Source organism: Lithobates pipiens, unplaced genomic scaffold, assembly GCF_037356315.1.
Source record: "Lithobates pipiens isolate NorthernLeopardFrog02 unplaced genomic scaffold, aLitPip1_a1.2 Scaffold_8, whole genome shotgun sequence".
NCBI lineage: Eukaryota > Metazoa > Chordata > Amphibia > Anura > Ranidae > Lithobates > Lithobates pipiens.
Genome location: NW_027507903.1, coordinates 45,167,451 through 45,194,987, shown reverse-complemented (window position 1 = coordinate 45,194,987; position 27,537 = coordinate 45,167,451). Strand labels below are relative to the sequence as shown.

At 43.4% G+C, this 27,537-nt stretch overlaps 1 protein-coding gene across 1 annotated transcript in view; it reads right to left on the bottom strand.

Moving 5' to 3' along the window:
• The window catches only part of LOC143964143 (aminopeptidase N-like), a 44,421-nt gene that overhangs the window by 3,204 nt on the left and 13,680 nt on the right, over positions 1-27,537 (bottom strand). Inside the window, exons 9-18 of the mRNA XM_077473838.1 lie at positions 26,359-26,424; positions 23,641-23,816; positions 20,897-20,973; positions 15,260-15,393; positions 9,945-10,000; positions 8,426-8,573; positions 6,859-6,950; positions 5,378-5,485; positions 3,506-3,673; positions 890-1,027 (exon numbers count right to left, since the gene is read on the bottom strand). Coding sequence (XP_077329964.1) covers positions 890-1,027; positions 3,506-3,673; positions 5,378-5,485; positions 6,859-6,950; positions 8,426-8,573; positions 9,945-10,000; positions 15,260-15,393; positions 20,897-20,973; positions 23,641-23,816; positions 26,359-26,424 — 1,163 coding nt within the window. The remainder of the gene's footprint in view (positions 1-889; positions 1,028-3,505; positions 3,674-5,377; positions 5,486-6,858; positions 6,951-8,425; positions 8,574-9,944; positions 10,001-15,259; positions 15,394-20,896; positions 20,974-23,640; positions 23,817-26,358; positions 26,425-27,537) is intronic.

The window sequence follows — 27,537 nt, the reverse complement described above, 5'->3', positions numbered from 1 at the left end:
CTGCGTCAAGGTTGGAAAGTTCACTCTTTCATTCCTTACTTTGGCCACTGGTGCTGGCTGTCAGAATTGTCAGCATTGTGGCAAGAGATGCCTCCAGCCACAATGCATAGCGTGGATGGAAGAATCTGTTAAAACATCTAATAGTCTATGGCCAGCTACAGTCATTCTGAGCAGTGTTTCATGTCAGAGACACATTTTCCAATGACCCCACCCCAAACACAACCAACCATGTCTTTATGGATCTGACTTTGTGGTCCCGCGGGCACAGTCATGCTGGACCTTGCCCATACCCTTGCGTCAAGGTTGGAAAGTTCGCTCAGCTGAACATTCCTTACTTTGGCTGTTTGCCACTGGTGCTGGCTGTCAGAATTGTCTGCATTGTGGCAGGAGATGCCCCCAGCCACAATCCATAGCGTGGATGGAGGAATCTGTTAAAATATCTAATAGTCTATGGCCAGCTACAGTCATTGCGAGCAGTGTTTCATGTCAGAGACACATTTTCCAATGACAGCCATCCATCTAGAACTCATGATACATGAGTGTGATGGTCAGTGGAAAGAATGTTCCTTTCACTTGTGGTCATTGGGAATAAGCCCTCCTTTCCAGATAGCTAAAAAGATCAATGCTGTCGGTGGGAACTTATCCAAAAGGCAGAAATGTCTCATTGCTCAAGGAACCTCTAGCAACCTTTGTAGGAGCCCTGGTTGAGAAACCCTGCTCTATGCATTAACATTTGTATCTTTTATGGAATACATTTCCTTCCTTTTGCTTCTCTTGCTCTTGGTCGGTTTTAGTAGAGTGACCCAATTCCAACAAGAATGGTAGAATCTCGGCATTATGATGTTCAGTGATTATGGCATGTGCTAAGAAAACCGGATTGCAGACTTACTATTCAACAAATGTCTTCCAGTTGGCTCTGACAAAATCCCAGGCAAGAGTCTGACCAACTACGTTGTTGGCAACATTTGAAACAGTGGAAATAGCGTCCTGTTTCCGAATTGTTCCATCCAGGGAATACTGGAGCAGTCTGCAAAACAATACAGTTAATGTGAATCTCCAGTTTTGATGAAACGAAAAAAAAAAAACAACCCCTCTCTAGGTCCAATGTATTTACTGTATACATAGCAGGGATTTTATTACACTTCATTACGGAGCCTTACCTGCTTTTATATTGTAGATTCTTATATATATATATATATATATATACAGTATATATATATATATATATATATATATATACAGTATATATATATATATATATATATATATATATAATGTGGCACTAGCTTTAACACAGCAGTTTATTTGTTTTTATAAGCCCCCCCCCCCCCCAGTAACATGGTTGCATTACCTATTGACCCTACATTTTTTTTTCTTTTTTATATCTTATACAGACCATAATGCATACTCACTGGTATTAATGGGACCTTAAGACCATTGCAAATTAGTCTTTGCATCTGTAGAGGGGATTTATCTTCTGCATATGGAATAGCTTCTTCACAGTATGAGAAAACGTGGCATAGACCTCCTCAGAAGCTAATTCTAACCAGTTCAGTAGATTGTGGCCAGTAATAACTGGGTGTTATATGGCTATTAATATGTATTGAAAAATACTGTAGATTGTTGATGCAGGGAATATCTGGCTGCCTTAAAGTATTATTAAACCCAGATTCAAAAATGTTATATTTCGCAGCTTACCAATCATTACATGTGGTGCCTGCATTCGCTTTCTTTTTTTTTATACTTTTCCTCACTGTTTTCACCTGGTGATCTGGCCAGTGATTCAACTCCTGTATTAGAGTGCCCCCACTCTGGGTGAAGGAGAACAGGGGCACATTTGGACAGCAGCACTGTCAGTCTGGGGGAAGGGTAGTGTTAGCTGTGGTAGCAGATTTAAATACACTAACAAAGTAAAGCCAAATTCCACCTAAGCAGTTACAGCAAACTGATTTTTTTTTTCTTTTGGAATAAAGGTTTTACATTTAAAAAAAAAACGACAATTGTCGCCGTGCCAGTGTTAAATGGTTTGTTCCATCCCTGTAATTCATAAATCTGTAGAAGAGCTTGTTCTTTTGAAAAAACAACAGACTTACTGGCTGGATCACCAGATGAAAATAGAAGAAACAAAACATAACAAATAAAATGAATGCAGCAATCACAGTTAAGGATTGGTAAGCTGCAATGTACTACAGTAAATGTTTGCTTTTGGGTTCAATGTTGCTTTAAGGATTTTTTGCATTCTTTATTGTCCATGTGTGGTTCAGTCCATCATTTGCTGCTGCAAGGACTGTGCTAGGAAGTTTTGAGAAAGAGTTAAGTTTCTTCAGGCTGCTACATGACCGGAGTATCCCACAGTTACCCTACACCCCACCCCAAGTTCAAGCTATAATAAACCATCAAAAAAGGATACTGCTAGACTATTTTTTTGTAACCCTGGAGAGTCACTGGGACTGTGTACCTGGCTGCTAATACACTAGCTTGGGAAAAAACCTTGGGACCACCAGTGGAGTGCCCCCCCCCTCCTTCCCCTGCAGTCTTCAGGGACACATCACATATCCCAGAAGACTATGGGACCACTTACAAGGTGCAGTGTGACTCACGCATGCGCAGTAGGAAACTATTAAAAGTCTATTAAAAGTCAGCAGCTACAGTAATTGTAGCTGCTGACTTAAAAAAATGTCTGAAGAAGCCTGGAGCACCTCTTCACGTCATAATGTCTGTATCTAAACTGTTGGCTGTGGACGTGCAGGCAAGTGCAGTCTACTTTCTCCACTGCAGGTGGCACTCAACCGTAATGGCATTGCGGGGGAGAGGAAATCAAGAGAAAAATGGTTGCTCTATGGTTTCCTTGGTCACTGGGGAAGCTATTTGATTGAACGGTGCCACCCCATGTAACTCTAGCAGCCATCTTGGGTCAGGCAGAGCCTATTTAAGGCCCTGGCTCCCAGGCTTGGCATGCATTTTGTGTGTGGGTAGTGTAGGGACAGGTGGCTCATCTGAATGGGATAGTGGTTAGTACCAGGGAGAGGTTCTAGTCGAGTAGGGAAAGGATAGCGACCCACCATTTTTCGGCTCAGACCAGCCAGGCCCCATTCAGCCCCTCAAGGCAGAAACTGTCAACACATCTAGACCTGCTCTGCTACACATTGCTATTGTGAGCGTTCCCGTCAGGTTTGTTGTGAATTACTGGATTCTGCGTTATTAAATTCTGTTCTCTGCAATCGGACTCTGTGTGTTTACTTCTGCCACATAACACTGCACCTGCCCACAAATGGGTTAGAGGTCCACCACCTGACCCCACACAGGTTCCCAGTCCTAACCTGTAGTGTGTGATTGGGCAAGTATAAGTATATGATATATGAGAAGTATATAAATACATAGTATATGGTACTATTTCATAAATAAATCTGCAGAAAATTCAAATTTTACAAATGAAGGAATGCATGATAGCAACCCATTGTCATTCAGTAGAAGGTTGCTCAGAATATTGCAGTGGAACTCTTACCTGTTAAGGATCCAGGTTTCCTTGCTACAGGCCAGGCCTGCTCTCAGTTTGTCTGATTCCTGTGCATTAGTTGACAATGTGAACTGGTGCCATAAAAAGTTCCACTCATCAATTCCTCCTTTTGCTATTGCATTGCAGTAGATGGTGGTTCTCAGGTTTGGATGAATACTGTGGATACACACAAAATTATATTCATCTATAGCAGAACTGCATCATTACTAGAATAATATTCAGGTAAAGTCATTGGCATTATACCTTTAGGTGTCATTTATACTAGGACTGGAGGGGCCTAAAAATATGCGGTTGAGACACATTTTTACTGCCCTCCAACTGCTCCTACTTAAGCTGCAAAGGCAACGGAGGGAGGATTTACTAACATATGTCATGATCGCAATGCAGGGCACAAATTATATAACTGCTTTCAGATTCGGCAGGGAGTCCTGTCAAGTGAGTGGGAGTGTCCTGCAACTGTATGCAGTATATGCGGTTGCTCTTCAGAGGGCAAATAATTGTATAAAAATAATTGTAAACAAAGCCTTACTGTAATTTCTCACGACCTGCTTCCTTATTGGCCTGGGAGGAGAATCAGTGTGGCAACAGCAAATATTCATTCTCTTTTGAAACACAACTGAGTGGGCTCAGCCATTTTTTAAGCCTATTAGAACCTCTGGCTCTAATCACGTTCTTCAAAAAAATAAAAAAAAGTTGGAATCCATTTGTCTGGCGCCCGCATGTAGATCAGGGGGTCAGACGCCTGGATAGGGGGGTGGCGCCCCTTAACCCTGCATTACGGGCTGCTACTGGTGATTGCTATAACTTACTTAATATATATCTATGTACCCTGGTGAGGCCACTTGGGGGGCAACGGCACTGTGGGAGTAGGTAGAGAGAGGAACTTGTCTTGTCAGAGACAGTTAAAAAGGAGTTTCAATCTCCACCAAAATATATAAAGTCAGTAGCTACAAATACTGTAACCAAAATCCAAAACCGTCCTCACGCAAGCCATTTCTTCAATGATCTTAAGGTCCACAGCACTGGTATTTTTGCTAAGGGTGGAGGTGAACAGTAATAGCTGGGAGTGTCTTAGCAACATCCTAGCAGCCTAGCAACAAGGCAGGATGGAAAGATCTGATCTCTGAGAGTTTTTCAGTCAGGCTTTCTTCATGGGGTACATAAATGGCCTACACCTATAGCAAAGGGCATTATTCAACTTTAGTCAAAGCTGCACAGTTTGTTTTATCTACAGAGACCCCTTATCTGCATAGGCTGTTTTTTGGTGAGTGTATGCCTTTAGGCTGGGTTCACACCGCAGCACGGTTCGGTGCACCCTGTTCACCAATTCCAGTCTGAACTTTTGTTCGGATCTGAAAAGGATCAGAAGACACACAGGACTTCTGTTCAATTCCCACCGGAGCTGCTCCAGAGATGTGTGAGCTCCACAGAGAGATAGCCACCATCTCCTGTCATTTGAATTGGATGCGGAGAAAAACCCTCATCCAATTCGCAATAGTGTGAACACAAGCCTTCAGCAGTCAGCACACTGCATACAGGAATTGTGGTATTCTGTATTGCTGAAGGCATGCCTTGCCTGTGACACCCATTTGGACATTTATTATAATGTTCATTTTTGACTGCCAACTGACTATTCGGTAGTCAGACAGCAAATCCACTGCTGTCCAATCCCTCTGCACCATAGCCACATGCATGCCCTGCCCACGTGCCAGTGGAAATTACTGGCTCCTTTATTGTTAATTTACTTCTAAGTTCACCAAGATTATAAATGAAAAAGAATGATGTATTTTAAAACTGCAGGGTATAGAGTAATAGGCTGTTTATAAAAGGCACCATTTCTTTGTATTTGGTAATACGTACTTATTTACGCCACTGGCACGCCAGTCATTGAATTGTGCAAGTGCTAGCTCTTCACATTCTGTTAAACCATAGGTGCAGGCCGTGCTGACTGCATTAACTTCATTATATCTGTGGAAGAAAATATACAAAAATAGTAAGTCATTGTGAAGAGTTATTTCATTTATGTTTCATTTATGAGTCATATCTGAGAACTTTTGCTTATGTATTGATGCCCCATGTGAGGGCCGTGAATAGCGGCATGGAAATGCACAGGTGTCCCTGCATCCCCGTGGAGGCAGTCCTATAGCTGGCAATCGGGATGCAGTAGCTGCACAGACAAAGTCACTGCTCCCAATCTGACATCTGATTGGATGCAGAAACACAGCCCTCGCATTGGGGCCCCATATGAATGAGGCCTGATCACAGTGGCCTCAATATTAGAATTGGTAAATAGAAAAATAAATGTGCTTCCCATAGCTATCATACCCTTGTTTCATTTTCCAGAGTGAAAATTCCACTGTGGCTCGCCTTGAGAAGCTTATTATTCTACGTGATATTCCCATAGCTTCCAACTTCCTCAGATGGCACAGAGGGACACTTTTAGCACCAATTATGTAGGGACAGAGATGTAACTAGAACCTTCAGGGCCCCCGATGCAAGAAATGATAAAGGGCCCCCTTGATTCCCAGCCGGGGTCCTTCCCTCTGAGCCCTGTGGCAGAATGTCAAGGACTGGTCGCATTTGCGACCTTTGTGACCCTTGTTGTTCCACCACTGGTGTCAGTCCTTGTTTTTTTTCATTTTAATTTTTTATTTTTTTATGTTTTTATTTTATATTTTTTTTTTTTACTATTTTTGTAGTAGCCCTGTTGGGAGGCTTTAGTGTGATACCAGGGGTCTAAACGGACCTCTGATGTTTCACCATTGAGACAGCAAAAGGAGATTGAGGACACAGCTCTCAATCTCCTTCTTTACAGCTTCAGCTATACAGAATAAATGGACAGAAATAACTCTGTACAGAGCTTCCCATTCATTCGCAAACTGAAACATAGTAAACACAGTTTTCTATCATTCAGCTATGAAGCTTTGAATCAGTGATAGGTACGGATCAGACAAGGTAGGGGCCAGTAAATCGGTAAGTTACACATTTACCGGACCTTCCCTGCTCTCCATCCTGACAGCATCCCTTGCAGCAGCCGTGGGATACGGAGGGGGCCGGGGCAGAGCACAGGGTCTACTTATAGATCATACATTCACACCAGTCCCCGTCCTTGAGGAGCTTACAATCTAAGATCACTATCCCACATATACACATATACTAGGGCCAGTTTAGACAGGAGCCAATTACCCTACCAGCATGTCTTTGGAGTGTGTGAGGAAACCAATGCAAGCACCGGGAGAGCATGCAAACTCCATGCAGAGGATTATGAGCAGAGGACCCCCAATTCTGCAAGGCAGAAGTGCTAACCATTTAGCCACTGATAACTAATCCATTGTACTTACTGCTCCATTAGAGCATCTGGCCTTCGGCTCCAGTTATTGGTCTTGTTCTTAAAGTGCTGAAACAATGGTTCAACTTGCTTTACCATGTAGCTCTGTAAAGAAACGTTATATTATTGATTTATAAATAAATGTTGTGCTCCCCTGCTACCTTATCCATTATATTTATTTTTTAGCCAGTTGACACTTTTATTAACAAATGTATAAAGCAGACATTCTTAACTAGGGTTCCATGGAATTCTAATGTTCCTCCAGGGGTGGCCAGGGGTTCCTTGAACTGTAACTAACTGACCTTCCATCCAATGGTGCCTGCATGCTTCCAGCTCCAACTCCATTTGGTAGATCTAGTGGCATGACTGCAAGAGTGTCATTCTGGCCACCTCTGTAAGAGGGCATTCTTCCCAGTTAGCACCACCAATGTAAGGGGCATTTTCCAAAGGACCACCAATGGACTAACCTTACCTTACCAGAGGATTCTTGAGACCTGAACATTATTTCAAGGGTTGTTCTGGAGTAAAAGGTTTGAGAAACGCTGGTATAAAGTATTAAACCATAACATGTTGCTAATATTAGGGTTATGATTTTTGCACATAGGATATATGTAAGGAGACTGTGTTATAAATTTGCATTATAATTGTTATTGATATTGTTTATCGATATTACAGTACATTTGTTAAATGATGCATAAGCATATGGTGAGGTAGTGAGGACTATTTGTTCAAAATACTGGCACCGCAGCACTGGTTTAATACTTTATTATTGCTGCACATATACTCTGTATTATTGGCTGGTAGTATAGTAATAATAATAAATTACACACATATATATATATATATATATATATATATATATATATATATATATATATATTAGGCATAATATAATATAAAATTATTATATACAATATAATATAATAATTGTAAAGTAAGAATGATAATAAAATAATAATAATAATAATAATATAATCTGATAATTATGAGGTTTAACTGCATACAAGTTGGGAGGATAGAATGTAGAGGTTTTGGGCCTGGTCTTTTTTCCATAATGCATTCCATGCTGAATAGATGTACATAGCCTATGTTGAAGATACTCACAGAAAAAACTACTCAGTTCTCTTAAATGGAAAATATTTTAAGCATTTTTTTTACCATAATTTGGTCATAATCCTTCTTTATAAAGATAAAAAAAATAATATATTTGCATGGAATAAATGAAAAGTACACTAAACCTTTCTGCTAGAAGTAAGGAGAAAAAGGTTCAGTTCAGATGGTTCCTAAAGCCCCGTACACACGGGCCGAATGTTGGGCGAAATCGGCCGGTTCAATAAAAAACGGACGACATTTGGCCCGTGTGTATGGCCCGGTTTTGGAGCTCCAGGCCAATGGCAGAGAGCGCTATTCAGAGTGTTCTGGTGGGGGAACACAATAGTTCAGCAGAGGAGATCACTGTACTAACATCAAAGTGCAGCGGCTCCAACTAGGGCTGTCAGGTTTTTTTTCGTAAAAAAACAGAAAACTAATAGTGTGTACCAAGCTAAAGTAAGTGTTCATATTAGTAGCTGGCTGGTTACCTTCATTGGCCCATACACCTCGGTACGATCAAACATCTGTACAAAGTAGCTGAGACTTCCCAGGGCTGCCTGCCAAGGCATGTACTCGAACTCCTTGGATAGGAATTTGGTGGTGTCAAGGGCTCTTGTCGTGGCTATATCTTTAGCTCTAAAATACAGTACAACACAATCACACTATGTACATTACATTCTGTGAAAACGGCAAATCTAACAAAAGCATTACATTTATTCTGCGTCACACCAATTCTGTCAGACTGGGGTGTCAGGGTCCCACCAGGGGCAGTAAAAGTGAAGGCCCTTCAACAATTAAAGTGATATTAAACCCTCAGTTTTGTTTTAGAACTTTTAGCAACTGATTTAATCACTTACTGGGTATGCATTCTCTTTATATTATAATTCTTGCTTATGTTCCAGCTTCAGCTGGTGCCATGACCTCTGCCCCAGGTCTCCTGTTTCAGGGTGGCTCCTTTCTCTTGCAGCATCCTATGGAGCCACCTTTGCACACAGAGACTAGAGTTTTGTCTCCTTATACTGTATGCACCAATAGAAACACACAGCCCTATGACCTAGGATGTCAAGGACCTCCCTTGCTCCTCCCTCCTCCTCCCTTCTTCAAATTAACAGATTGGCTCAAGACTGCTCTGTCCACTGTTAACTCTTTTCAGTGATGACTGGAAGTTGAGGGAAGCAGCACTGAGAGTGCTGGATTAAGAATTGTAATAAATAGTTTACTGGGAGAATGTTTATTTTATTGTGCTCACCTTGTTAAAGGAGAGGTATGACCAAAGCTTTTTTGGTTATACATTTCCTGGGAATCACAGGAATACATATAGTTCTGCACTCCTCGGAAGCTTGCTTTTTGCACTGGTCCAAATGATTTGGTAGAGGGGGGATTATGGTGTGGGGTAGTTTTTCAGGGGTTGGGCTTGGCCCCTTAGTTCCAGTGAAGGGAACTCTTAAGGTGTCAGCATACCAAGACATTTTGGACAATTTTATGCTCCCAACTTTGTGGAAACGGTTTGGGGTTGACCTCTTCTTGTTCCAACATGACTGCACACCTTCTTCAACACAGTGCCTTAGGGGTATCAATACAGTACAGTATAGATACAGACCTATTCATATTGTAAAACTGGATGTACAATTGTCCTATGTGGATAGGGGGCAAATTTGAATGTTTCTAGGTTATTTTCTTGCAAGAAAATAACCTAGAAACATCCAATTCAGAAAATACCACATTATACCACTAGATGGAGGTGATGATCAAAGCAAACAAGTATTTATTACCTATGATCATCAGCTCCGTCTTGTGGTTGTAATGTGGTATTTTTCCAATTCACTGTATTCTGTGTGAATAGATTTACAAAATGTTCAAATGTTTTGTAAATCTATCGATCCCTATCTTCTTTAATAGTAAATCAGAAAGTTTTTAGGAAAGGAACCTTATTTTGTGACGTATGAGACAGCAGTGGATTGTCAAAGAAAATATTTATTTCAAAAATATTTAAACTTTATGACTGACCTGGCTAAATTAAAGGCATCATCAATGATCTGAGCACGGTTGATAAGAGGAATTTTCTGCAAAGAAAAATTAGATAACATTTTATACACGCTCAGAAACAATTCCTTAAGTAAACTTTATTCCTTTAGTGCAGCCTTTTTTCAACCTGGATGCCCTGGCACCCTGGGGTGCCTTGAGGTTTCTTAAGGGGTGCCTTGGAAAAATGCATAAAAATTTTAAAAAAAAAATTGTATACAAGCCGGCGTATGGATGAAGGCTACCTTTTTAGTTACACTAAATCACAGGTTTTCATTGTGCACCATTACAACATTCTAGCTGCCGGCATCCTAACAACCAATGGCAGCATCAATTGGTGAGGAGCAGGGCCGGATTAACACAGGGGCTTGTGGAGCTGCAGCTCCAGGCCCCTCCCTCAATATAGGCCCATGCCAGTGGCTTATCACTATCTGTAGCCTTCTGGAAGGAAGGAGGAGACAAGTGTAGTCACTGCAGCCAAGTCTTGTCTCTGCAGATGTCTGACTCCTATCATAGGATCTGTTCCACTCACACAGATCCTCTGTGTCTGGGAGCTGTCTGGGGGAGGGGCGCTGATGTTGTCCTATGCAGCAGGAGCCCGGGAGGAAGGACATCTCCCATTCTGTTGACATGAGGTTAGTAAATTTGTTAGGGAGGTGTTGTGTAATTATTGTGCTAGGGGACACACTGCTGCTTCCCCCCATGTAATGTGCTCTCTTGTGCCCAGTGCCCCCCATGTAATGTGCCCAGTGCCCCCCATGTAATGTGCTTTTGTGCCCAGTGCCCCCCATGTAATGTGCTCTCTTGTGCTCAGTGCCCCCATGCAATGTGCTCTCTTGTGCACAGTGCCCCCCATGCAATGTGCTCTCTTGTGCACAGTGCCCCCCATGCAATGTGCTTTCTTGTGCACAGTGCCCCCCATGCAATGTGCTCTCTTGTGCACAGTGCCCCCCATGCAATGTGCTCTCTTGTGCACAGTGCCCCCCATGGAATGTGCTCTCTTGTACCCAGTGCCCCACATGTAATGTGCTCTCTTGTGCCCAGTGCCCCCCATGTCATGTGCTCTTGTGCCCAGTGCCCACCATGTCATGTGCTCCCTTGTGCCCAGTGCCCACCATGTAATGTGCTCTTGTGCCCAGTGTCCCCCATGTAATGTGCTCTTGTGCCCAGTGCCCACCATGTAATGTGCTCTTGTGCCCAGTGAACCCATGTAATGTGCTCTTGTGCCCACCATGTCATGTGCTCTCGTGCCCAGTGCCCACCATGTCATGTGCAATGCAGTGCCCACTATGTAATGTGCAGTGCCCACTATGTCCTGCAGTGCCCACCATGTCATGTCATGTGCATTGCAGTGCCCCCATGTAATGTGCTGTGTCCAGTATGTCATTTGCTGTACATTGCAAGGGTTCACTATGTAACGTGCAGTGCCCACCATGTCATGTGCTGTACATTGCATTGCTCTTCATGTGATGTGCAGTGCCCACTATGTCATGCTGTGCTTTGCAGTACCCACTATGTAATGTGCAGTGCCCACAATGTCATGTGCTGTTCCCACCATGTAATGTGCTGTTCCCAGCATGTAATGTGCTGTTCCCACCATGTAATGTGCAGTGCCGACCATGTAATGTGCAGTGCCGACCATGTAATGTGCAGTGCCCACCATGTTATGTTATGTACCTCCCAGTGCCCACCATGTCATGTGCAATGCCCACCATGTCATGTGCTGTGCCATGCAGTGATCCCACCATGTAATGTGCAGTGCCCAACATGTAATGTGCTGTTCCATGCAGTGCCCACCATGTCATGTGCAGTTCCCACCATGCCATGTGCTGTGCTCAGCATGTAATGTGTTGTGCCCACTGTGAAATGTGCTGTGCTGTTCAGCAGTGCCCACCATTTAATATGCCGTTCCTAACATGTAATGTGCAGTTGCATTGCCCACCATGAAATGTGCTATGCTATGCAGTGCCCACCATGTAATGTGTTGTGCCAGGCAGTGCCCACCATGTAATGTGATGTGTCATACAGTGCCCACCATGTAAATTGCTGTGCAGTGCCCATGTCATGTGATGTGTTGTGCCCACTATGTCATGTGCTGTGCCATTGCAATGCCTACCATGTAATGTGCTGTACCCACCATGTAATGTGCTGTACATTGTCCACCATGGCATGTGTCGTGCAGTACCCACAATGGAATGTGGGGGCTCACCATATCATCTGCGGTGTCCACTATTTTATGTGCTGTTCTCACAATGTAATTGCCTGTGCTGTGTCGTGCACCAATGTGCCCAATGGAATGTGATGTGCAAGGCTCACCATGTCATGTGCGGTGTCCACCATTTAATGTGCTGTGCTGTGTCGTGCAGTGCCCACCATGTCATGTGGTGTCATTCAGTGCCCACCTTGTTTTGTGCTGTGCAGTGCCCACTATGCCATGTGCAGTACCCAACATATAATATGCTGTGCCCACCATATAATGTGCTGTGCAGGGCTCACTATGTAATGTGCTCAGCTGTGCCCGCCATGTCATGTGCTGTGCCCACCATATAAGGTCCTATGCTCACCTTGTGCATGTGCTGTGTTGTGTCCACCATGGAATGTTCTGTGTTGTGCAGTACCAACCATGTCATGTGCTGTGCCAACCATGTAATGTGCTGTGCCCACTATGTAATTTGCTATGCTTTGCCCACCATTAAATGTACTGTATCCATGTATCCACCATGTAATATGTTGTGCCAACCATGTAATGTACTGGGCTACCCCCCCCCCCCCCCGTGTAATGTACTATGCTGTGCTTCCCCTCCCCCCCACAGACTCTCCCCCTCACTCTCACCCCCCTCTTTCTCTCTTTTACCCACTTACCCCCTCTCTTTCACCCTGTTCTCTCTCTCCACCTTCATCCCCCATTCTCTCTCTTGCCCCCTTCAACCCCCTCTTTCCCACCACCCTCTCTCTATTCCCCCTTTTCTTTCCCCCTCTCTCTTGTCCCCTCTCTCTCACCTCCTTTATCTCTCTCTTCCCATCCATCAGCCCCCTATCTCGGTATCACACCCCCCCCCCCCCTCTCTTTAATTTTATTTAACAAAAAATTGTTTGCATTTTCATTTTATTTATTTTCATAAAAATGCCCACCAAAATCCTTAGCACCAGGCCCATGATGCTCTTAATCTGGCCCTGGTGAGGAGGATGTCAGTCCCCTGCATAGCATCCTTGTTTGATACTCCCCTGCCCCTCTCCATCAGAGTTGGGGGTCACATTAGCTGAGTGATGGAGAAAAACTGAGGGAGAAGAGAAACATTGGAATACTAGTCCGTACCAGTTTGCAAAAGTATATTTGCTTTGGAGGAATAAATCACCTCTAACATTGGGTGTCCTACTTGGACTTGTGGATCAGTGTCTTCATCAGTGCAGCCTGATCAGTGTCCCCATCCCTGCAGCCTGATCAGTGTCCCCATCAGTGCAGTCTGATCAATGCCCCATCAGTGCAGCCTAATCAATGCCCATCAGTGCAGCCTGATCAATGCCCCATCAGTGCAGCCTGATCAGTGCCCCATTAGTGCAGCCTGGTCAATGCCCCATCAGTGCAGCCTGATCAGTGCTCCCATCAGTGCAGCCTGATCAATGCCCCATCAGTGCAGCCTGCCCAATGCCTATCAGTGCAGCCTGATCAATGCCCCATCAGTGCAGCCTGATCAGTGTCCCCATCAGTGCAGCCTGATCAGTGCCCCCATCAGTGCAGCCTGATCCGTGTCCCCATCAGTGCCCCCATCAGTGCAGCTCAGTGCCCCTATCAGTGCATCCTGATCAGTGCCCCCATCAGTGTAGATCAGTGTCCCTATCAGTGCATCCTGATCAGTGCTCCCATCAGTGCAGCCTGATCATTGACCCCATCGGTGCAGCCTGATCAGTGTCCCCATCAGTGCAGTCTGATCAGTGCCCCATCAGTGCAGTCTGATCAGTGCCCCATCAGTGCAGCTCAGTGCCCCCATTAGTGTAGCCTGATCAGTACCCCATCAGTGCAGCTCAGTATCCCCATCAGTGCAGCCTGATCAGTGCCTCCATCAGTGCAGCCTGATCAGTGCGCCCGTCCTCCCCTCCCTCGGTCCTCTTCCTTCTCCTCCGGCGGCCCCTGTAACAAGGTCTGCCTCCTATAATACACGCCGGTGACACTGGCATTGTTCCTCCTATCACATTCCACCTGGACTCTAGGAGGCGGGACCTTGTTACAGGGGCCACTGGAGGAGGAGGACCAAGGAGGGAGAGGAGGACAGGCACGCTGGGATGACACCCCTCCCCCTCCCAAATGTGTGGCACCCAGGGCGGACTTATGGATGCCCTCCCTTCCCATATACCCACACTGCTTGCCATAGCTCGAGTCCAGCAGAGCATGGCTGCTAATGGGAACGACGTTCCTGCTATGAAAAAGTACAGGAAACGTCGTTCCCACAAGTTCTCTGCAGGATTCGAGCCCTGGTGCCTCAAAATTGTCTATCATTTTTAAAGGGTGCCTTGACTGAAAAAAGGTTGAGAAACACTGCTTTTAGTGACTCAACTCTAACAATTGTATGGATGTAGACTCATTTCTATAAAGGTCATTATAATAATTTGTATTGTTTTATTTCATCACATAAAGGTCCTGGACTAAGAGAGGGGGAGCTTGGAGGCTCTGGACTAGGTGAGGGGTTGTCTGGAGGCATCAGACTAGGGGATGGAGGCACTGCTGAATTCAGGAGGAAAGGACCTAAAGCCTGGACTGAGGAAAAACCCTTCTGGTCCCTGGAGGGTGAGCCTGGAGTCAGTGAGTTCACAACATACTGTATATGGGTACATTTATCTATGGTTTCATGTAATGCCAAACAGGAGCAGAAAGACGGGGTTAAGAGAAAAATATAATCAATATCTGACATTTCCTGCTATCTGACCCACCCTGCTATGTGACAATTATGTCATATTCACACGGGGCGTATGCATCTGGGCATCATTTTGAATGGGCTCAAACCGCATCACACCAAAGTAGTGCATGCACCAATTTTAGAAATGCACTGCAACCGAATTGCATTGTTGTTTTGTGCCATGTGATCAGCACTGCGTTTGTGACTTGTGTTTGGGGTGTCATTAGCATTGCAGTGACACCCACTGCAGATCACAAAGGGAGTGCGGTTTGAATGCTGTGTGGGAAACCTGAGCGGAATTGTAGGTTTTCCCACAAAGCATTCTAGTGTTAACCTGGGGCTTAGTGAATCAACCCTACTAAGTATATTCAGATGTAGTACTACTTCATTAGGATACTGTCTACTTACAAAACGGTCAGTGTCTAGCTGGTTCAGTAGGTTGTCCCAATTCCTGTCATCATAGTTAACCCTGTAGTATCCAGTGACATCAATGTTGACCAGAATCCACTCATTTTGAGTTATATTAAATACACCATCACGGTCTAGAATGTAGAAGAAACACAAATTAGATATTTTTATGAAGGAATTTAAAGTAAATCATATTATACCTTTTAAGTGATCCTATTGTATTTTTAAGTATTGTATTTTTCAAGCTTTGAAACCAGTGATCACTGACTTCAACAAAAACATTGCAATCAGAGCTCCTCTACCCTTTTTTTTTTCTTTTCTGGTAGCAAGGATATGGCAGCCTGACAGCCTTCTATTGAGCAAGTGCAGTAGACTGTTAGAATAGGGTGAACAGACATCCCTGCTTTCCGGGGACAGTCCCCGAATTGAGGACACCAGACTAAGTCTGTCCCCAGCTTTGTCCCCGGATTGGATTTAAGCAGGGACTGAGGCAATTTAAAGACAGTCAGTGTGCATAATAAAAAAAAAAAATCAGAATTACACACCTCCGCTCCACCACTCCTACTAGCTTATGGGGGGGGGGGGGGGGGGGGGGGTATACCTTTTATCTGTGCCCCTTTCTGATGATAATGTGCTGGTCAGAGCGGAGGGAATATTTCTGCAGTTTCGGGCACATGCCCATTCAGCTCTGCTGGCATGTTCTTCTGCCTTGGCTCAAGTTCCGGCCAACTGCCTGCCTGCTTATCTCCTTGCCTTCCCTCTGATCTTCCTCTGCTCCCCACCCAGTAGTAGCTGGGGCCTGGAGAGTAAGACTTGACATGCTGTGAGCCGCGCGGAGGCGGCAGCGATGGGCAGAGAGTCGCTGATTGGTGCCATTACCAGTAGAAAAAAAATGTCCCCTGATTTCATTTAAAAAATCTGGTCACCTTATGTTAGAAACACACTGAATTCTGATTTAAACGCTTCTGTTGTGATTTTTGAGAATGAATTACTCTACACTCTTGCAGCTACATTGGTTGGTGAGGGCTTGTTTTAAAGGTGAAGTTCACCTTTCTGAAAATGCTACATATCAAACTCATATTTCCACCCCCTCTCACCCGATCCATCCCTTTCCTGTGACAGTGGGGAATGTTCTCCCCGCACCTACTGTCTCAATTTGAAAACAGCACGGCCATGCAGGGATCTGGACACGTAATTTATTCACAGTTTCTGTGAATGAGTAGGCTAAAAGTACCATCACATATAGCGGATGATAGCTTGTAGTTCTCAGGTATTCTATGCAAAGTGAAACTTTACCTCATTTACTAAGCTCTGGAGCAACTGCACTTGCAGAATGCAAATGCACTTTGCAAAGTGCACAGTCTATTTGCATTTAGTACATCACCACATTACGCCATTACACATTATTAATATGTATGATACTGTATCCCCCCCAAACAATGTATACAAAACTTCAGCTTGAAAGGGAACTTGTACTTTTGCCCAAGCAGTACAAAGCAACAGTTACACTTTAAACAACTGGAGGTCTGCTGATTGCATATCCCTGCTTTAAAGCATGTAAAGTAGTTTATGCTAACCTTCTCCTTGCTCGTCCACATTCTGTTCATGGGACAGGAGCGAGGAGAAATAGCCCTGTGTAAGCTTCACGGCAATCCTAATCAGAACTTACACAGAAATGTACCCATCCTCATGTGATGGTGCTGGTACCTGAGTGGCCAATTGGCAAGCAACAGAGCTGGCACATAAGAGGGGGGTGGAATCACATGCTCCCCTGTATCTGGAATTAGCAGGCATTCTTCTTTTGCTTCCAGCACCAAATGGAGTGTCATGGGAACAAAGGAAGTTTGAGCTGCTGCAGGCGTGTATTCTTGATCTTGAGGCATAAAAGATGACACAAAACTGGACTGACCTGCTTTTGTGTCATACTTAATGATTACATTTTAAAAATCGTAAGCAATTTTGTACTTTTGAAACATAATTTTAATAATTGCACTTTAATGAATTCTAGCACATGTAAACACAAAAGAATACCCATTTTTTTTTAGGCTGGGTTCACACTGGAGCGGCTGCAGTGCAAATCACATGCGATCTCTGTGCGATGCGAGTTCAGCCATACAGATAGTGTGGCTGAATTTGCATCGCACCCGGCCCCAAACTCGCACAGGACCCTGCAAACTCGGACAGGAATCGGATCGCATGGTGTGAACCCCCATGCGATCCGATTCTGCTGTGGACCAAAAAAAGGGTCCCGTGCGAGTTTGGGCCGGGATGCGATGCAAATTCAGCCATACTATCTGTATACTATCTGTATGGCTGAACTCGCATCGAACAGAGATCGCATGTGATTTGCACTGCAGTGCGGTGCGAATCACATCCGGTTCTCGTAGCCGCAGCAGTGTGAACCCAGCCTAAAGATGTTGAACTAACATTACATTTCACTATGTATGGTCTGGGGAGGGGCAATGGGTGGGGCCAGGGGTGGGGCTGGAGGAGGGACTAGGGGCGCGGCCAGGGTGGAGCTGAAGGGGGGCCCCGTCAGGTAGGCTGTACGGGGCCCCGTGATTTCTATCAGCGGCCCTGGCTGCAGCAATTACAATTATAGTGCAGCAGTTGCTTTGGTTTACCAACGTTGTACATTTCTCAATACAAAATTTTCTGTCAAAGGCAAAATGTATAAACATAGCTCCCAACTGTCCCTGATTTCGAGGGACTGTCCCTGATTTGGAACAATGTCCCTCTGTCCCTCATTCCTCCTCATTTGTCCCTCATTTTGGTCTGATCTATATAGTTGTATATAAAATGCACATTTTATCTATTAAAAAGTGTTTACCAGTGCTAAACCTTTAATCTGATTTCTAAGTTGCTGCATTTGTAAATTCCAAAAGCCAATATAAAGGAATAGTAGTGATGAAAAAGCACTCGTGGGTTTAACCAATCTTGTTTTTTTGTACAATTCTCCTTTAACCTTCCTAGCGGTAATCCCGAGTCTGGCTCGGGTTGGGATTTTCATTACAGGAGTGGTAACCCCGAGCCAGACTCGGGATCGCATCGCTCGATGCAGGGGAGGACATGGGGAGAGTTACTCACCTTGTCCCCTGGATCCAGCGATGTCCGCCGCGCTGTGTGATCGAGCTGTCCTCCGCTCGATTCACAGTGCCGAATGCCGCCGAGCTCCGTTCCCTGCGACGTTACGGCGCACGGGAGCGGAGAACGGCGGCAAATTCAAAAAAATAAAAACACACAAAACACACACAGCACTGTAATCTTACAGATTACAGTGCTCTATTAAAAAATACACACCCCCTTTGTCCCTAGTGGTCTGTGCAATGCCCTGCATGCACTTTTATATAATAAATACTGTTTTTTATGCCTGGAATTTGGAGATTGTCCATAGCAACCAAAACATGTCCCTTTTTCAGTTTTTTTGGGATTTGATTACATTATTAAATAATTTTTATTATTCTTTATTATATTATAAACTTTATCATACCCGGGATGTCCGCTAGACTCTGGTTTGAAGAGATTTCAGAGCGTTATTCCTAAGAATTACAGGACTACAAAATAAAAGACAAATTTCCATGCAAAATAATTGTACCGCTTTCAGCACCTTATTCCAGACTGAATCATACCGCCAGGGAGGTTAAGGGAGCGTGGCAAGGGGTGTGTCCTATGCCTGCATACTTTTGCTGATAGGTGTCCCTCATTCCCATCTCAAAAATTTGGGAGGTATGTAAACATTGGAAAATACATTGTTTTTAATGGAGCCCATTCACTCTAACATGTTGCACTTAAGCCTGCCATAGACAGTTCAAATCTCCTGCTGAACCAGTTGAGATTCAAACCATATATGTGCAGGCTGAATGTACCCAAGTTGGTCGATCAATCAACTTGGGTACAACCAGCCTGCCAGATTTTACATGTGATTATTTCAAGTGGCTGTAATAGCCACTAGCAATTATTGCTGTGCTCTCCTGGCAGCTTCCTCTGCCCCCACAGCGGGAGAATGCAATGGCTAAGACACGTGTTTGCAGGAAAGAAATTTGCTCCATCTATGGCCGGCCACATGTTGGGTGTTTATGTGCTTTTTGACACAGTTGTAATTGTACTTTGAATATGCGTTAATGACAAATATGGAGGAATGCAAAAAGAGTGTTGTAGACCCCCTTTAGAATTCCTTCAAGTTGTCAGAAACAAGTACATCAATCTGTCCATGTCTGCCCCAAGACACACTGGGTTCTCCATCCGCAGAGCCCTGTCTCCCCAGCCACTGCACCCATCACATTGACAGACACCTGGCCGATGAGTTTTGCGCTGGGGTGGGTGGATCCTGATGGGGAACTGAGAGACTAATTCCCCACCAGGTCTGCTTTACTTATAATTGACAGCAGCCCTATAACAGCTTTCGAATTTCCCCCACTTCCTTGCACATTGTCCATATTTGGGTGATGACATCACCTGTAGTCCCATTTATAATGAGCTTTCAGCCAGGGAATCTCCATCCAACAGCTGGAATGGGGCCAGGGACACAGCACTGTGTGGTCACATATATGACATGGCCACCTTCCCAAGCACAGGCATGACCTGGTACTGTACGCCAGCTCAGAAATAGTCTTAACCCCTTCTACGCAAATTAACGTACCCGTACGTCGGTACTTTGACATTAAATACCGGGGTTATGGCAACAGCAAGCTGCCATAACCCCGGTATTTTCAAGAATAAATGCATTTCTCTTTAAGATAAAAGTGGTCTCTGTGGTGGATTTGCCGCAAGAACACTTTTATCGTTGGAGAGAGAGGCCCCCCCTCCCTGGCGGGAGAGGCCCCCCCTCCCACTGCGCTCCAGTCATCTCCACCGCTTACCAGAGCCGCCTGTAGTGGCGGAGACATTCCTGTCGTTCCCCCTCTGAGCCTGGATGCCGAGTGAGGAAAATATGGCCGCCGCTCGACTCCATATTATTATTATTAAATTACTATTATTAGATGGCCGAAGTGACGTTTGACCAATGCTCTTAAAAGGGGAAATTATTTCATTTATTTATTTTTTTAATGAAATTTCATTTTTTTTTTTTTTGCATTGCATTGCATTGCATTTAAGTGTAATTGTAGAGCTGAAGTCCTTTTGACCCCAGAAAAGAGGTCCTGTCATGTTTTGTTTTCTACTACAAGGGATGTTTACATTCCTTGTAATAGGAATAAAAGAGACCCAACATTTTTTTTTTTTTTAAAAGGACGGTGTAAAAATAAAAAATAAAAAGTCTTGTCTTATTTTTTAGCTCACAAAAGTGTATTTTTTCCAAAAGAATTGCTCTTGTAAGACCACTGTGCAAATACGGTGTGACATAAAGTATTGCAATGACCACCATTTTATTCTCTAAGGTGTCTGAATATATATATATATAATGTTTGGGGGTTCTAAGTAATTTTCTAGCAAAAAAAATGTTTTACTTGCAAACAACAAATCTAAAAACGAGGTGGTTAAATACCGCCAGTTTCCTAAACTGAAAACTGGCAGTAATTCTTTAAGAATTTATCACCGCCATAGGAACAGATTCTTAAAGTACAGTTGTAAGAACTACCTGAAGTTTCTGCATGTGTCGGTAATGCTTGCCTGAATTACACCTGATAGTTAGTTACATACCAAGGGCCTGGTTAAGCCAGAAAGTTCCAGTTTGTCCATTATTCTTAAGATACGAAATAGGCACCTTCCAGATGTATCTGAAATAGATTTAATACATTTCAGTTAAACCTTAGTAAACTACAACCTGGTTTGTATATGGGAATATCAAACATATTATTATTATACAGGATTTATATAGCACCAACAGTTTGTGCAGCCTTTACAATATAAATGGGGGAAGCACACTTACAATACAGTTCAATAGGGAGGGAATAAGAGGGCCCTGCTCATGGAACTTACAATCTAATGCCCTGTACACATGGTTGGACATTCCGACCACAAAATCTGTCTGATTTTTTCTGACAGATTTTGTCCAAAACTTGTGTTGCATACACACGGTCGCACAAAGTTGTCGGAAAATCTGAAACAGGTAACGTCAAACACATACATCGGGACTATAAACGGGCCAGTAGCCAATAACTTTCATCTCTTAGTTTATTCTGAGCATGCGTGGCACTTTATCCGTCAGAATTGTGTACACCAGATCGGAATTTGTGCGATCGTATTTTTTTTGTCGGAAAATTTTAGATCCTGCTCTCAAACTTTGTGCGTCAGAAATTCTGACAGAAAAAGTCAGAGAGCCCACACACGATCGGATTTTCCAACTTCATAATCCGATCAGACTTTTTCCATTGGAATTTCCAACCGTGTGTACAGGGCATTAAGGGAGGGGGAGCTCATACAATAGGTGATGGCTACAGGGGATCATTTGGTAGAGTTAACTCAAGCACAGTTTTTAGGTGGAGGTGGGATAGGCATCCCCGAATAAATGAGTTTTCAAGGACCGCCTAAAGGCGGACAGGGTTGGAGCTGACCGGGCATAGGGGTAGGGAGTTTCAGAGAATGGGAGAGATTTGGGAGAAGTCCTGGAGGTGAGCATGGAAAGAGGTGATGAGGGAGCTAGAGGACAAGAGGTCTTTGGAAGAGTGATGTTGAGGATGGCTTTGTACGTTGTGGTTAGTATTTTGAATTTTATACGTTGGGCCTGTGGAAGCCAGTAATGGATTGGAACAGAGGGGCAGCAGTCAAGGATTGATTAGTAAAGTGTATAAGTCTAGCAGTATCATTCATAATAGACTAAGGGGGGATAGCCTGTGTGAAGGTATGCCAGTGAGCAGGGAGTTGTCATAGTCAAGGTGGGATATAACCAAGCCATGGATAAGTTGTTTTATGGTGTCGTTAGGAAGGGGTGAATTCTGGAAATGTTGCAGAGTTTGAGATGGCAAGATTTAGCCAGTGATTATCTGTTTGGTAATCCCTTTTAAAGCAATCACCTAATACTGGTTACAATTTACAATCATCAATTCATTTGCACACTGATTTTTAATTATTTCTAGCCTACCTCTATTATTCTGAATAATCTTGAAGTTTGTACACTTACTTTGTGAAGATCACACACGTTACCTTTCTATGACACGTATTCATTGTGCCCTGTGGGTAGACGCTGCTTTGCGCTGCTTTGCCACATAGAGCCTGCCCCCTGGACTACATAGGTGCTAATATGAGAAGTTTCATGATGTGGAATCAGTACAGGAATTACTGTAAGCAGCAAGGTACCATGGGACATGTAGTATTTATAAATTGAAGGAAAACAAGCATGCAGGGAATCCAGGAAGTTGTGGAAAGAGATGGCCAGCAGACAGGCAGGACTCACAACAGGAAAGGAGCATTTTCATGTAAGCTTATATTGAATTATCATTGCTATTACAATGCTGATTTTATTTTCAAAAAAGTGTATGATGCAACCATAGATTTCCTTTAAATATCAATTGAGTTTTCCTGCTATGTGGGACCCTAGTGGCTATAAGACCAGCCACCCTTATGGTCATAACAGGCTATGAGTCAAATTTTCAGATGGTCATCATATACTTCATATATCCCTGTGGATATAGTAGAGACACTGACACCAGAATAAAGAATATCTATTTTTTCAATTCTTTATTTTAATAAATTTTAGCACATACAGAAAAAAAGATAATATATATTAATAATAATATAATATATCAGCATTGCATATGCAGAGGTTGTAGTTTTCAAGATAAGCTTGATTTAGCATAATGTACTCAGGGAATTTATATGATGATACAAAAACAAAACGAGATTAAAAGAATAGTGGTTGAAATATAAAGGTCCCTTATATAAAGTAAAATTTGTTTTTGGGATTAGAAAGCCTAAAATATCAGCCATTTAGTGAGCTAGTTCTATCCTGCACATACACTAGCAAAAATGCCATGAACATAATTGTAAAGATCACTGTGAAGGAACACACCACCAAATAAACCAGTCACTGACCATACATCTACAGCAGTGTATATCAACCAGTGGCACCCTGATGTTCTGTTTAGGGTTGCCAGGGGTGCCGAGCTGGGTCCAGTATTTTTGCACAGCATCACAAGCAGACTGGCCATAAGCTCCATGGAAACACATTATACTAATCCAGGGCAGGTGGCATTCAGGGCGGCACCAGCATTCAGAAGGGGATAAAAGTCTGCCTCAGGTCTGTTTAGACCTGCTCCACTTTCTGCCCACTGCCATGTTGTGATGAAGATCAGAAGGTAGAAAAGGTTTTGGTGTGTGTGGGGGGATTCTCATGTGAAACTCCTTTTTTTTTCTCCTTTTTCTTCCTCTGAACATTTCTATCATCTATTATTCTAAAACATAATTACTCATACATTAGTCTATTATTTAAAAATGCACCAACTTACTCAAATGGTGATGGGCGAGTCACGACTGAATCTGGATCTAGAAGGAAGTGCCTCTGGCTTAAAACACCCAGAGTTGTATCTACTGTTACCACTGGGAAACCCATTTGCAAGACCCAGGTGTCCATGATGTCGCTAACTTTATTGTTAAGTATTACCTTGTCTTGTTTATCTACAGCCTAAAAATAAATGAAATAAAGCTCTGTTACTGATACTGCACAATGTAATGAGTTGGCTTTCCATCACACAAAAGAAAAAGCAACAAACATGGAAAATGAGACAGGTAATGGAACAATCAGAGGGAATTCATCCCAGTTGCAGTTTTGGTTTAGGCATATTTGGTTTGGTCCAAAGACAAATGGGCAAGCCTTCCATTTATATCAATAAGGCCACTTTCACACTGAGGCGCTTCTAAACTGCCAGTAAAAACACTGAGCGCTTTTGCACCTGTAAAGCGCCTGAAAGAAGCCTCGTCTGCAATCCCAATGTGAAAGCCCCAGTGCTTTCACACTGAGACCCCTTTCACACTATGGCGTTTTTCAGGCGCTTTAGCGTTAAAATAAGCGCCTGTAAAGTGCCTGAAAGAAGCCGCAACTGCAATCCCAATGTGAAAGCCCAAGTGCTTTCACACTGAGGCGCTGGGCTGGCAGGGCGTCAAAAAAAGTCCTGTAAGCAGCTTCTTTGCAGCGCTTTTGGAGCGGTGAATACACCTCTCCTAAATCGTCCCTTCCCATTGAAATCAATGGGAAGCGCCTGCAAAATGCCTGCAAAGTGCCTGAAAAGTGACTGCCAAGCGCCCCAGTGTTAAAAGGGTCTAAGTAGCAAATGTTATGTCACTTTGCTTGTTATGAGTGTGCACTGCAAGGCATCAAATAGTTCAGCATTTTAAAGACAGACTTTGGGAGACAACACCCTTTCCTAGTACATGTTCTAGAGCAGGGATATGCAATGAGACGACCTCCAGCTGTTACAAAACTATATGTCCCATGAGGCATAGCACCAGAGGCAGAGGTATGATGGGACTTGTAGTTTTGCAACAGCTGGAGGTCTGCTAATTGTATATCCCTGTTCTAGAGCCTGAAACAGTACATGGTTATGCTAAGCGTGCAATTATGTTCTGCTATCAGCTCCTATTGATACAGAGAAAATTAAAGGCCACATTTTGAAGCATGTTTACATGAAACAACCATATTTAGGGTATACCATGTAACATGGGGCCAAGCCGACCCTCCCTCACCTACAAAACAACCCCTCTTTTGACAGCATGCAGGGGTTCTTCTCCCCATCGGCAGCTGTCAGTTTTGAATTTTGTGTGACTGTGCACGGCTTCGCCCATACAGCCATGTAATTTATTCACAAAGATCTGTGAATGAACTACATCTCAAACCTGGCAATGCGGGAGACAGACTCTTAATTATCAATGAAACATAAGTGCAGTGATTATTTCACTCACGTGTGGTACCATGATAGATTGCCATCTGTGTAATACGTACATCCGTGAAATTTCCTTGCTACTAAATATTCCTCAGTCAACTGTTAGTGGTAATAAAACAAAGTGGAAGCAACTGGGAACAACAGCAATTCAGCCATGAAGTGGTAGGCCACGTAAAATGATAGAGCGGGGTCAGCACATGCTGAAGTGCACAGTGGGGCAGAAGGCATAAATAGCTACAGTCCTTCAAACTTTGTGCGGTCTTCAAATTAGCACAACAGCAGGTAGAGAGCTTCATGGAATTGGTTTCCATGGCCGAGCAGCTGCATCCAAGCCTTACATCACCAAGTGCAATGCAAAGCACCAAATGCAGTGGTGTAAAGCATGCCTTCACTGGACTCTAGAGCAGGGGAGACGTGTTCTCTGGAGTGATGAATCACATTTCTCTGTCTGACAATCGGATGGATGTGTCTAGGTTTGGTGGAGGGGGGATTATGTGTGGGGTTGTTTTTCAGGGGTTGGGCATGGCCCCTTAGTTCCAGTGAAAGGAGCTCTTAAGATGTCAGCATACCAAGACATTTTGGACAATTTCATGCTGCCAAATTTGTGGGAAAACTTTGGGGGTGGCCCCTTTCTGTTCCAACATGACTGCACACTTGTGCACAAAGCAAGGTCCATAAAGTCATGGATGAGCGAGTTTGGGGTGGAGGAACTTGACTGGTCTGCACAGAATCCTGACCTCAACCCGATAGAACACCTTTGAGATGAATTAGAGCCGAAACTGTGAGCCAGATCTTCGCATCCAACATCAGTGCCTGACCTCACAAATGTGATTCTGAAAGAATGGTAAAACATTCCCATAGACACACTCCTAAACCTTGTGGACAGCCTTCCTATAAGAGTTGAAGCTGTTATAGCTGCAAAGGGTGGGCCAACTCAATATTGAACCCTACGGACTAAGACTGGGATGCCACTAAAGTTCATGTTAGTGAAAAGGCAGCATCCCAATACTTTTGGAAATATAGTGTATAGTGTATGGGGTTTATTTACTAAAACTGGAGAGTGCAAAATTTGGTGCACCTGTGTATGATAGCCAATCAGCTTCTAACTTCAGCTTGTTCAATTAAGCTTTGGTAATAAAACCTGGAAGCTGATTGGTTTCCACGCAGAGCTGTAGCAGATTTTACACTCTGCTGTGTTAGTAAATCCCCCCCTATGTGTTTCATATAGAATATTCACAATGAGTTCTTCAATTCTTATAAGCGCAACAATAAAGAAGGTTAAATTACCTCCTGTAGATGACTCCATAGATCAGTGTATATCGTATTGTCATATGCAAAAGCTTTCAGGTAGGTCTAAAAAATAAAACAAAGTCAGTATTAGTATAGGTATAGGTGGATGGCATGAAAAGACTTTGAAAATTGATAGAGCCCATTCACACCAGTCTGCTACCGTGCGGTAACTGTACATGCATTAACACCCTTGGATATGCATCATATTAGGGCAACCCATTGATTTGAAATGTCATTCCTGCATCTCCAAAGTGATGACAAATCTTTATATTATTAGTAGTTTTTTTTCATACTTTATGCCTTTGGAAATGCAAACAACCAATTTTTGAAGCTGAATATGCTAGAACCAATTCTCTGGGAGACGTTTGTTATTCAGTTTAGATATGCTTTAAATATCTTTTTACAAAGGTTAGACAAATTAGTTCAGCTTTTTCTCATAGCCAAAGTTTTCTATGGCCCTTTAGAAATGTAGTTATCCTCCAAACATCTTTCCAGTCCAAGAAATGTGTAGATTGAAAAGGAAAAGGAAAATAAAATAAAAAGGAAAAGGAAAATAAAAACCAGCATTTTAGCTTGCACATGATTGGATGATAAAATCAGCAGAGCTTCCCCTCATCTCAGATCTACCCCTCAGATCTACAGAGACTGCACTTCCAAGTGCACTTTCACGTGCAAAGTGGATTTGCCTTTAGTAAATCAACCCGTGTTTTGATAATTCATAGATCTGATCACATTGTCCGATTCTAGGAAGAATTGTATGATCAGATCATTACATGGCCAGCAACCATTAGCCCTTGTGCACACGGTCGGACATCCTGACCACAAAATCCGTCGGATTTTATCATACCGCTAGGGAGGTTAAACTTTTTTTTTTTTTTACAAACCCTCCCCTCAGCTAATTTTTCCTTTTTTGTGTGTGTTTGCGCATTTTTGGGTAACTTTTTTTGGGAACTTTTCTGTTCGAAAAGTTCCTCTCAAAAACACGAGTTTAGTGGGGGGGATTTTTCTGCCTGTAAACTCCTGAAAAAGCCCTAGTGTGCATGGAAGCATTGGGGGTTATTTACTAAAGGAAAATCCACTTTGTACTGCAAGTGCACTTGAAAGTGCGCTTAGAAATAAAGTCGCTGTAGATCCGAGGGGGACATGCAAGGAAAATAAAAAACAGCATTTTAGCTT